At 44.2% G+C, this 12169-nt stretch overlaps 6 protein-coding genes across 6 annotated transcripts; 3 read left to right on the plus strand and 3 right to left on the minus strand.

Annotated features, from left to right (window-relative positions):
• Positions 1 to 779: 779 nt before the first annotated feature.
• Positions 780 to 1805, minus strand: EAE98_012261 (uncharacterized protein; the record flags this gene model as incomplete). The annotated part of the gene is made up of 1 exon (XM_038959886.1): positions 780 to 1805. One exon carries the CDS (start codon positions 1803 to 1805, stop codon positions 780 to 782), a length of 1026 nt encoding a protein of 341 aa, XP_038803727.1.
• Positions 1806 to 2731: 926 nt separating this feature from the next.
• EAE98_012262 (uncharacterized protein) lies at positions 2732 to 4513 on the minus strand. Its single transcript, XM_038959887.1, has 2 exons — positions 3599 to 4513; positions 2732 to 3540 (listed from the first exon to the last, which is right to left on the minus strand). The coding sequence occupies exons 1-2, from the start codon at positions 4408 to 4410 to the stop codon at positions 2853 to 2855; spliced, it is 1500 nt and encodes a 499-aa protein (XP_038803728.1). The 5' UTR covers positions 4411 to 4513; the 3' UTR covers positions 2732 to 2852.
• Positions 4514 to 4916: 403 nt separating this feature from the next.
• Positions 4917 to 6459, plus strand: EAE98_012263 (uncharacterized protein; the record flags this gene model as incomplete). Its single annotated transcript, XM_038959888.1, has 2 exons — positions 4917 to 5345; positions 5392 to 6459. 2 exons carry the CDS (start codon positions 4917 to 4919, stop codon positions 6457 to 6459), a joined length of 1497 nt encoding a protein of 498 aa, XP_038803729.1.
• A 707-nt stretch (positions 6460 to 7166) lies between these two features.
• On the plus strand, positions 7167 to 8075 carry EAE98_012264 (uncharacterized protein; the record flags this gene model as incomplete). The annotated part of the gene is made up of 1 exon (XM_038959889.1): positions 7167 to 8075. The coding sequence occupies one exon, from the start codon at positions 7167 to 7169 to the stop codon at positions 8073 to 8075; it is 909 nt and encodes a 302-aa protein (XP_038803730.1).
• Positions 8076 to 8481: 406 nt separating this feature from the next.
• EAE98_012265 (uncharacterized protein) lies at positions 8482 to 9735 on the minus strand. The gene is made up of 3 exons (XM_038959890.1): positions 9470 to 9735; positions 9114 to 9422; positions 8482 to 9064 (listed from the first exon to the last, which is right to left on the minus strand). The coding sequence occupies exons 1-3, from the start codon at positions 9549 to 9551 to the stop codon at positions 8595 to 8597; spliced, it is 861 nt and encodes a 286-aa protein (XP_038803731.1). The 5' UTR covers positions 9552 to 9735; the 3' UTR covers positions 8482 to 8594.
• Positions 9736 to 10057: 322 nt separating this feature from the next.
• On the plus strand, positions 10058 to 12169 carry EAE98_012266 (uncharacterized protein; the record flags this gene model as incomplete). The annotated part of the gene is made up of 2 exons (XM_038959891.1): positions 10058 to 10668; positions 10796 to 12169. Exons 1-2 carry the CDS (start codon positions 10294 to 10296, stop codon positions 12167 to 12169), a joined length of 1749 nt encoding a protein of 582 aa, XP_038803732.1. The 5' UTR covers positions 10058 to 10293.

A 12169-nucleotide genomic window follows, 5' to 3' on the forward strand; every position in this document is an offset into this window, starting at 1 on the left:
ATAATCTCAAGGTACACAAGATGCACTTCTTCTTTACCAAAGTTTAGAGCTGACAAACAGCGCAATTTCTGAGTTTCATGAGGGATCTAATGTTTGGAGGTCATATATGGATGGATTTGGGGTTGAAATGAAAAGCAAAGCCAACTTTTAGATTTCAAGAACTTGAATAGTTTGTGTAGAGATAGATAAAAATATATTACTATATCACATTGTGCGTATAACGTAAATACTTTCATTTCGAAGACTTGGAGACAGTGATATTTATGTACAGACTGGTTTCTTGATATATATCAACGAATAAGAGTTTTCTCTTATACGTACTATTTCTTTACATTTTCAAAAGCTTACTTCATTTTAGATCTCTAGGTTTTCAATTTATAGGTAGTTGTGGGGTACTTGCTTATGGTCTGCTGAAATTGGATAGCATTAGGTGCATCTACTTCGAGAATGCTCTCACGCGAAAATGAGCCTAGATTCAGAAATATTATATTCCATATGCACGAATCAAAGATCACTTATCAATAAAGTCAAGAATAACACAAATGGGGTACTAGAGCCCGGAAATCAAGACTGATTTCACTAAGAGAGAAAGTTTTTCAGAAGAAATTGTGTGAAGAAATATTTCATTATGTGAAGTTGTCTAACTGGGTGCTTTGTTCATCTAGTCAGTTCTCCGCCCTTGAGTTTCTGTTCTTTAGATCCTCTCAATAGACATCCTTGCCCGTTCCTGGCCGAAGATGTTGTGCCATTGACGTGCTCTCTCATATATCTAACTTGAACTACCACGGTTCACCATCAAATATCTGAGCCAGCCCTTTGTATTTATGCACAGGACTTGCGTCCTTATGGCATGCAATGTTGACGTCCAAGACGGGCACCCAAAGCCAGGCTGAAGTACCACTGTGTTCGACTTTGCATGAATACATATCCCTGCCACTTTCATATTTAGTAATCAAGCACACCAGAGCGGCTACAGGCCTGCGAGTCTTCCAGTATTCTAGAGTTGCCTCTCCAGGTGAAGGCCAGGGATCACTTTCTTCCGTATTCAAAAACCGACTGAAGTCTCCAGCAATCTTGTCCGCGTATCCTTTGATATTATTCATTTGTAGCTGCAAGTACATTCTTTGCAAGTACCTTTGTCGGTCGCTTAGGCCTGGGGCGTACTGTACGCGCAAATCAAGATCTATCAATCCATCTGAAACATCCAGCATTCGAAGTAGGTGCGTGCTTGATGGAGATTCTATGGGAGAAACTTCTGTCTCAACTATGAGCCATAGTTTTGAGAGAGCTGGACAATGGTTACTCAGGAACGTGTATAGCTTGGCTGCGTTGTTCATTCTGGCGCTAAAGGTCGTGAGAGGACAATACCACGATTCTTGAAATACATCCAACGCCAACTGTGTGATGTTTTCTACAGATAAACTTCCGCCCATGTCATATAATTGCAGAATCATTGCGGCTTCGACAAGAAGAATATCGATATTAGGCCGAAAGTAACTGCTGTGCTTCCACACATAGTCGTCAAGTACAGGCGGGGTCATGACTTCAAATTTTAGAAATCTGCGAGTGATCTCTGCATGTGATTCTCTGCAAGCTAGTAGTAAACTGTTCAGCCCATAATTTCTAGGAGGGGTAACAGTAAATGATCTATCATTTCCCTCTATATGGATAAATAAAAGCAAATCGGTGACCACAGGACCAGGTTGTGCTTCTTTGAAAATTCGGGCTTGAAGTTCGAATGGCAAGCGTGAGAATGGCCTGAACTCGATGAGGGCTTTTAATTCTTGCTGAGGTGTTGAGTTCATGACGGCGACTTTGTGAAGATTTGTCGATGGGTGTTGTATTTTTGTGGATGTGGCGACTTAAAGTTTGGGGCCAATTCTCAGTCGAATAGAAGATGTTATTCTAGGGACTGGGTATTCTATAGATCCTTCTGTGCGTTGTATCTGAAATGGAATTGATAGATGTTACAACATGCGAAGACGATGTATATATATCAACATCGATGCAAGTATGGCGCAGTGGAAACGGTGAATCGAGCAGCTACAGTGAATCCGTAGAATATATAGATTGGAAAAGACCCTGACCATGGATTGACCAGAAGATTGCATCGGCCATGTGTTTGCAAGCGAGCCGCTCTGGAGAATTGATTACAGAGTCTCGGATTCCATGAGTCAACGAAGAATACATCATTATTCTGAACATTGTGTTGATTCTTGCTCTAAGTCACGTTTCTCAGAAGAAGATATCGGTGAGATAGTATGAGACTGTGTGTTCCGCTACATATATACCGAAGCGTCCAAATCTTCCTTTTTTTCACAGAGGTTCCCATCTCAAACTTAAGACCCCATGAGATCATTGTGCTCATCACTCCATTCTTATACTAAAATGCATATCGACACCGATTAATCACCAGGTCCAGACACGAGACACGCCGTTTTACACGTTTGCTGAACATAATCGCATGATAAACTTTTACTTTAGCACTTACCAAACATCAGACACATCTACAATCGTTACGTAACCTAGTCACATAACAGGGTGGACTGAGTAGACTTATAGTTTTTAGAAAGACGCATTGCTCCCGCTTCAAAGCCCAAACACTGTGCTCCCCTCTCAGACCAAATACTACCTGTATCTTGCGTGTGACAGCTGCGGTCTAATGACCGAGAAGAGAGAAGTTTACTTAGACAGGCTATCTTGCAAGCAACCGTCTAGATCGACCTAAGATTCATATCCATTTCTTGAGCCCATCGGGGTCTAGTTGCGGACTAAAACTGGGATTTAAGTGAGGGAAAGGTAGTGTTATGCTTTACACATTAAATTAAAGTAACTTTCTCTGTCAGAGCTGATTAGTCTTCCTCCATTTTTTCAGGACTGCGTTCCTCGCTTCTTTCCCTTTCCTTATCCATATCTCTTTCTCTCGATGTCTCCCTATCCACACTCATATCATCTCTCGGGGTATCATTGCTATATCTCCTTTGTCTTTCCTCGTCTCCATCATCTCTCTCTTCATTCCTATAATCACCCATATCTTCATCTTCTTCGTTTTCCTGCTTCATGTGATTTGCGTTTTGCGATTCAAGATGTAAATTATCCAGTCTTGGAGACCCATCTTCATCACCCACATCGACCCATATCCGAACTGTTCCATCCAAACCAGCACTAACAATCGCTCCGTTTGGCCCCGGAGCAGTATCAACCCAACAAACTACGCCTTCATGTCCATGAACTGTCTGTATCAATTCCTTCGTGCTAACATCCCAGAAGAGAATGTCTCCATCTTCACTACCCGAACTGATAAACCCTTGATTCCCGCTGAAACCAAAACTTCCTCCTAATGAGTATTTATTATTAACGTGGCCTTGATACGTCTTTTTGCATGTTCCAGCTACATAGTCCCAAAGTCGTATGCAAGAATCGAGTGTATGCGCCAGAATATACCGGCCGTTGGGTGAAAATCGGACTGTGGTTACCGGCGCATTATCTTCGTGTACGAGAGTTCGAAGACATTGACCAGTTGCAGTATCCCATACACGACTAGGATATAATTAGTATCTCCGATATAAAATTATGAATGGCTAGCAAATGGACTTACATGAGCCCATCAGTAGAACAACTGCATACTAATGTTCCATCTCGGATGAAATCCACCGCACCAACTGGATCAGAATGCGCTGGTAAACTTCTCATCTGCCTTCTTGCACGTAGATCCCACAAGAAGACTGCTTCATCATAACTTCCACTGGCAATCACATTCCCCTTTGGAGAAAAAGCGACCGAATAAACGTAATTATGATGACCAAGTAAAGGCGTAGGATATGGTTTACCAGTCGCTCGATCCCAAAGTCTAATAACCTTATCATCAGATCCTGAAGCTATAGTATTTGAATCCGGACTCCAAGCAATCGTCGATACACCTGCAAGATGCCCTTCCATTGTTCGCAAATGTTTTCCCGTTTCCGCATCCCATATTTTGATTGTGCCATCTGCAGAACAACTAGCTATCCATCGACCATTGGGCGAATATCTTACTTGCGCAACTCCTTTGCGATGTCCTCGTAATATAAATTTGCATTTGTAGTTAAGTTTTAAAGGTTTATGGGGAGGTGTGGATGAGGACTGCGCAGAGCGATGTGAATCTTCAGAGGTAGATCGACTTCTTGATTGATTTGAATTTCGACGACTTCGGGTACTTCGTGGACTTCGATGGCGGGGATTCGTATGGTCCAGTTCATCGGCGCTACCATCACTAGAATATGGTCTGGATTGTCTGCGTGTTGAATCGCGACGCGTGCTCGTAGATGGACGGGTTACTTTATCATCTGCCAATTCATCCGGCGAACTGTAGCCCGGTGTAGAAACTTCGCTATCGTATCTTCGACGTTTTGTTTGGTGTCTTTCTGCCATATCGAATGGAGTTGTAGCTATTTCATCAATGTCGGATATTATTTCAAGCTTTCGAGCTCTTGTTACATTAATGACGACTTAAATTAATTAAGCGCTAGCATATGGAGAAATTAACCGCGACGCGCTTACCCTTGTATAGCATCGGCTGTTTTACCGGACGGGACCCATGAACCCCTGGTTTTGAGTCCTTGGTGTTGAGGCTAGAAACGTCATGACGGTTAATTCAAGGGAAGGGACCGAACTGATGGGAAATGGTTCAAAACACCATAATAGCTACCCAATGCAGACATTGAACTAACTGTCCGAACTTTTCTACTTACCTGAGTTGAGTTCCAATAGAACAGAGTGATAGAATTTATGGTATGCAATTGCAAGGGTCAAAATCACAAAACGGAGTTCTTTAATTTCATTTCTTCAGCACTACGCCGCTCCTGCCTCAGCAGATCTCCACGATATAAGACCTCTATTCTACCACTTCTCTCTCCCCAAACCTTACGTTACTCGTTATGGAATCCCCATCACTAGAAGTCAATGAGATCAATGTGATCACTCTCAATTGTTGGGGTCTCAAGTTTATCTCGACCCTACGGAATGAACGTCTTACGGAAATTGGGCAAGCCATTGGGTCTGCAAGTCCTACACCCCATATAGTTGGTCTACAGGAGTGTTGGACACAGGAAGATTACAAGAGCATACGAAAGGAAACTAAGCATATTTTACCTTATGGAAAGTTTTATCACAGTGGCATATTTGGAGGGGGCTTGGCAATTTTGTCTAAATGGCCAATCGAAGAGAGCTCGATGTTCAGGTATCCTCTGAATGGCAGGCCTACGGCGTTTTTCCGAGGCGATTGGTTTGTTGGAAAGGGTGTTGCTGGTGCCAGAATTCGATTTGGACAAGGGCTAAAAGATATTGTGGAGGTTTTCACTACACATGCAAGTACTTTGAATCTTTTTGCTCTACCAAAACTAATGCACATAGCTCCACGCGCCTTATGAAACAGAGCCAAACGATTCGTATATCTGCCATCGAACAGCACAAGCATGGGAAATAGCGAAACTCATGAGAGGTGCCGCAGAGCGTGGACATTTAGTTCTTGGCCTAGGAGATTTCAATATGATACCATTATCCCTCGCCCATCGACTCATCAGTACACATTCACCCACTCGAGATGTCTGGATGGTCTTGCATCCTGATTGCTCTATCGGTGCTGCGATTGATGAAGTCGAAAAGGCTCGAAGACGCCCAATACCAACTGCGGAATTCAATTTATCGGAAAACGGTGCAACTTGCGATAGCGTGTTAAATACTTGGCGTTGGAACAAGGGAGAACAAAAACGTCTTGGTCCAAATCGCCCAGAGATTGAGATCCCGGGCGACACGCCTGACCCTCGTGCGAAACGACTGGACTATATCTTCGCCAACACATGTTTCGATGAGAACAATCCATCAGCAGGAGGATGGATTGTAAAAGATGCACGTGTTGGCATGCTGCAACGACATTCCAAATATCAATGCTCATTGAGTGATCATTTCTCCGTCGAAGCAACATTGGTACATACAAAATATGCGTCACCAACCGAACAGAAAATACAAAATAAATCCGCCGTTTCTAATGGTGTCTACCTCCAGACCGCCCCCTCAGAATCTCATCTCCTCAGTGCTCATACACAACTTAAAACTTCTTCATCACCTCCATACCTGCCCATCTCAACATACGATGAAATCATCGCCATGATTCATACCTACCGACTCCGGGAACGTCGTCAAAGACGTCTTCGTTTAGGCCATTTCGTCGCTTCGGTATTTATTAGTATAGGTTGTTTTATCGCTGTTTGGTGGAGTCCTCGAAATTTCGTTGCATTTATACTCATGCTATTAAGTAGTTTGGGACTTGGAGCGGGCGTTATTGATGGGTTAATTGGTGGGCTTTTTGTAGGGAGCGAGATTAGAGCACTTAAGGAGTTTGAATGGGAAATTAGTAATGCAAGGGCGGCGGCTAATGGGGAACCGCTTGATCTCGCTGAGGAGGGTATCCAGGATTGGTAGTCCTTTCCTGTGAGAGGGATGAAGGGTAGTGTTAATGTTTAATTGGTATAAAAAAAGTTGCGGAGTGTATTACTAATAGATCATGATATTGTTTGGGTATATTTTATGCTGTTACGAGGAGTTGTACTATACACAAATGAGCATTCTTTTCTCAATGTACCTTGTTTTTCTTCTTTCTTCCTTGCAACTTCTTCATTGCATGTACAAGGCAATGGTAGCAACCTTAATATGGTCGAAGATGCATACTTCACTCGCTGTTTCTCTCTTTTTATCTTCATAATATTACTTTTTCAACACTCTCCTTTCGTTCTTGCTCTTCTGTATTGATATTCGACTTTCATATCTCGTCTTGCTTATCTGTTCTTTCCCCCCTTCATCTGTTCTCTTAGGAAAATCTAGCGTGGGACGATGGTGAAATACAACATCAAAACATCCAATACATCTTTTCATTCTTTTTTTCATTATTGTTTACGAAGGGTATTTAGTGTCCGTGGGTACTGTTATATTGATTGGGGACAAGTACCGGTGAAGCCTGGACGAAGAGGGATTGTACGCATAGATACGAACAGTGTGAAGAACGACTCGACTTCGTGGCTTATTTGCGAGGAAGACAAGGTGGATAGAGTATTAGGAGGAGATATCCAGATATATCTGGTGTATATTACTAATTTTGGGTTCTGGAAATACGTGAGCGTGGCACGATCATTATGACTGGTCCGAGAAGGTTACCGTCTCCGACGGATGAAGAGCGTCTGGCTGGGATGGAGATGGAATTGGACCTTGAAAAGCATGCGGAAGAGACGAGAGAAAGAGAGAGAAGAGAGAGAAGAGAGGGAGAGGAAAGGAGAGAGAGTAGGCAGAGAGAAAGAGAGAGGAAAGACAGAGAGAGTAGGCAGAGAGAGGAGAGAAGGCAGAGAGAGGAGAGAATAGTGGAAGAGAGCGGGATAGAGCGCGCTCGGATAGAAGCGGAACGTAGAGTGAGGGGGTTGAATCTGGAGATGGGGATGGCACATAGGCATGGAGAGGCTGTTGGAAACAACATAGGGCCAATGGATATAGAATTTATTTTGAGAGAAAGCAACCTGCAGGCTATAGGTGGAAGACATGGACAAGAGATGTGGCAGGAGGGTGGGGAGACCAGGTACCAAGAAATTGCGCGCGATCAAAATTCAGTAAGTCGTAGACGAGAAGAAAATAGGGGACTGGGAGGTGCAACCTTTTCGTCAATGGGAAGTAGTAGCCAAGAGGCTGAAGAAGAAAACCGAGGCGGTGGAGGCGGAAAGAAGACTTTGTCCGAGAGACAGGAAACTGAAGAGCAACGACTAGAAAGGCCCCTAACATATGGACAACGGCAATATCTAGAAAGAGTAAAACGAAAGCAGGAAACTATGAACGGGAATGATCCGATTAAAAAGCAGAAGCTTGAACAGCAAAGGATTCAAAGGAATAAACATGCAAAAGAGCAATATCACGAAAGAAAAGAACGAGAGAAGAAAATCGAAGATGGTGATGACGAGTTGGAGAAGGCAACGCTATCGGCTACAAAATACCAGCGTAGCCTCAAGGCAAATGACAGCTATCGGAAACGGAGGGCCGGCTCAAACCATGGAAGATGACGATCTGTTGCTGAGGGAGATAGTCAAATCGAAAGTATTTCAGAAAGAAAAGACCCACCACATTCGCTTCCAACAGAAGACAAAAGAAAGGCGAAATTTACAAACCCAAGTGGAAGAGGAAGACAATGACGAAGATGAATCGGAGGAGGAATGGGAAGGCTATTGGCAAGAAGAGAGAGATGATGAATAAGAGAAATAGTAGCGACTACACAGAAATTGAGAATTGGGAATTGATACTTAGAATAGCATTAGCATCACCAAACGAATATAGGTTCAACATCCTATAGAAGCTTTTGTTTTCCTCCAATAACTGAATGATTGTAAATTTGGTGCATTGTCTCATGTGATTGGATTCTGAAGTCTAATAGGAATTCATGGAATGACTTGGGATTTGCTACAAATGAACTCCAGAATATCCGCCCTTCCCACATTGTCTGTCATTATTCTGCATGCAATCAAGTCCTATATTATATTCTCATTTGGGGTATCTATTATTAAATATCACATATTACACACTCATCACTTACTACAACCACCCAATGTCAACGGTATCGCCTTTTCCTCCGCATACCTCCTCTCCTCTCCATTCCTCCTCTCCATCCAATCCACCACTCCCTCCTGCACCTTCCTATCATCACAATACGCACTCTGCACCGGTTCCCCCAGCACCTCATACAACGGCAACGCTCCCGTCCACACATCGTCCCGCTCGCCCAATCCTCCCCGCTCCAAACTCTCTACATTCCCAGTCCGGATTTTCGCCGACGCACTGCGCACAACGACTTTGATCACCTGCACCGATTTCATGGCTTCGGACGCCACGGGGTTGGTCTGTGACCAGCGACGACGGATCATGTGGTTTGTGAGGAGATGCATGGCGTAGTGTTTTTCAGAGGCGGAAGTCACGGGTTCGGCGGTGCCGTGGATGATGCAGGAGCGGTAGTTGAGGGAGTGGCCATTGGGGGTGAAGTGGAGGATTAGACCGTCGACTGTGGGTTGTTAGTGAGAGCAGTCTTGCTTGAATGGGGGTAAATATACCTTTGGTGCTACTGATTACAACTTTCATGTTTCCTCCCTGTTTCGTCATCCGGTTTAACATCATGGCGGAATTTCCGTGGAGATATACATCGAATGGTCCTTCGCCGAAACTCTCTTGTTCCTGTACATACTGTTCCTCGGTTCCGTCATCTTCACAGATGGGTTTGTGAGGATCATAGTTTCCAGCCACAGCGGTCATTGGTAAGGAAAATGGTGAGGGTTCTCCATCTTCATCTGGTACTATGAATGAAATTGTAGAGACGAATGTTTGAGAGAGAATTGAATGAACCGTGCGGTAATCATAATGTGCTATGAAGGATTAGAATTTGTTTTGTAAGGAGGAGAGGGGTAAATACCTCGTTTTTTGTATACTCTGATGGTGTTTTCTTTTAATTGAGGGTATTCCCCGGATTTCTGTTCGGGTGTTATGGAACCCATGATTTTGGATGTGGATATGGATGTGAAGGGGTAATTGATAACGAAGTGATACAATGATGTTGTAGAAATGTTATTCTATACAAAATATCCCACGAAAAACACAGAATGAAATTATACAACCACAAGAAAACAATCATCTGAGCAATCCCCTTTATACCAAACAACATCCTCCAAGATGTCACCGCAAACCTCCTTGACGCTACCAAAGAAGGTAAGTCGACACGACCCCTTTTCCCAGGAAAGTGGACGCGAATTTCCCTCACTATTGATCCGATTCAGGTCCCGTGCAAGGACCTTCCTATCCACCACCCCACCAATCTGATCATCGCTTTTCTTATCTGATCGATTGATCAAAATCCATTGGTTTTCATTCGACAATCACATGCGGTTCCGGATGTGACGATTTCTTTCGAAGTTTGAGTTCGTGTGGGAAGGTGGGTAGGTATGAAGTAGCTGTGCTGCGTATCTATGGGGAAGGGCGAGGCGTACGATACAGGCGGTCTGTTCTTTTGGGGGATATTGATATAAATACAGATATGTATCTCATGGAAGACGTGATATGTAGCTTTTGAAAATTGGTTTTAAGTGTGTTCTTTGCATTTTGGTTAACGTTGCACACTTCGCTCTTTTTATTTCTCTTCAAATATTGAAATTGGTTTTACTGTGTTTGTACAAACATCCGGGGAATCAAATCGATACACTCAAGAAAATAGAAGATCAGTGTCTTCCAATTCTTCAAGCCATGGCTCCCTCCATCGCAGAACTTTCGTCTTCTTCCTCGACTCCTGTAAAGGAAGTTCCTGTGTCCACCACTTCTGAGCTGGCGGAAGAACAACCTTCGAAAACCTCTACAATTTCAACATGGCAAGCCATCGCTAGTCGTCGTCAACAAGAGATTTTCTCTTCTATTCCCTCGGAATGGATTCTTCCAGCAGACCTTCTCAAATCTAAACGTCCTCTTGATTTAGTAAAAACGTGTGGTTTGTTGAATGAGAGAGAAGTAAAGATTGTGTATAGTACTGCTGTGGATTTGCTGGAGAAAATGAGAACGAGAGAGTACACAGCTGTGGAAGTTACAACGGCATTTTGTAAAGCGAGCGCTGTTGCTCATCAAGCGGTTCGTCTTCAATCTTCTTTCTTCTGGATTGATTACCCTAATCTCAGTCATTGAACTTTCAATGAAATACCCGAACAGAATATGAAAAGAACAGGAGTAAAAAAAGGACTAACGAAACAAAAAACAGACAAACTGTCTCGCCTGGACCATGTACCCCAGCGCTCTCTCCCACGCCGCCAAACTCGACGCCCACATGACCCAAACCGGATCTCCCATTGGACCCCTCCACGGTCTCCCCATCTCCGTAAAAGAACACATCTACCTCATCGACACACCCTCCACATCCGGTTTCGTAGCCTGGGCCGATAACTTCTGTACCTCCCCCTCCCAAGAAGGAATGTGCATCCAAGTCCTCCGTAACAGCGGCGCAGTATTCCACGTCAAAACTACTAATCCCCAAGGACTCATGGCTCTCGAAACACGCTCGAATCTCTATTCCACTACTACCAATCCCTTGAATACCTTTCTCTCCCCCGGTGGTTCATCAGGTGGCGAATCCGCACTCGTAGCCATGCACGGCTCGATTCTCGGAATCGGCACCGACATCGGAGGAAGTATTCGCAGTCCCGCGCTCAGCTGCGGTATCTACGGTCTCAAACCCAGTGTGGCGCGACTTCCGCATTCCGGGCTCTCGGGCGCACACGATGGCATGGAAAGTGTGATTGGGGTTGTCGGACCCATTGCCACGTGTTTGGCGGATGTGGAATTATTCTGCAAAACGCTTTTGGATGCGCAGCCTTGGAGAAGAGAAGTCGGATTGCTTCCTATCCCATGGGGATGTCGCGAAGGTGTTGCTGCTGAGAAGGAAGAGAACAGGAAATTGAAAATCGGTATCATTTATACCGATGGAGTACATACACCTCATCCACCCATCACCCGTGTTCTACACACCACAGAATCCACACTCAAAGAAGCAGGACACGAAATTATTCCCTTCCCCACACATCTCCACGCTCCTCTTATCTCTACCGTTGACGCAATGTATCTTCTCGACGGGGGCGCCGAATATCTCTCTCACCTGTCTCTGACCTCCGAACCTCCAACCTCCTTACTCCAATGGCTTTTAGAAAAGAAAACCACGAAAAACCGCACCGTTTCCGAACAGTGGAAATTGCATAAAGAGAGAAATAGAATCCAAGACGCGTATGCGAAATTGATGTTGGAGACGGGGGTGGATTGTATCATAGCGCCAGGAGGTGTAACGGTAGCGAATGCGCATGAAGAGGCGAAGTATTGGGGGTATACCAGTGTGTTTAATGGGTTGGATTTACCAGTTGCGTGTTTACCTGCTGGGGAGGTGGAAGAGCGTGATGTGTGGGATGGAAATGAGGGTGGGAAAACGGATATGGAAGCTCTTTGGGGACCTGGGAAAGAAGGCGCGCAGAAATATGAGGGAGGAAGTGTGGGATTACAGATTGTTGGGAGGAGATTGGAGGAGGAAAAATTGTTGAAAATGGTTAGGATAATTGAGAAGGATTTGGGATTATCTGGGTCGAGTTAG

Source organism: Botrytis deweyae (genome assembly GCF_014898535.1).
Source record: "Botrytis deweyae strain B1 chromosome Unknown BDEW_062, whole genome shotgun sequence".
NCBI lineage: Eukaryota > Fungi > Ascomycota > Leotiomycetes > Helotiales > Sclerotiniaceae > Botrytis > Botrytis deweyae.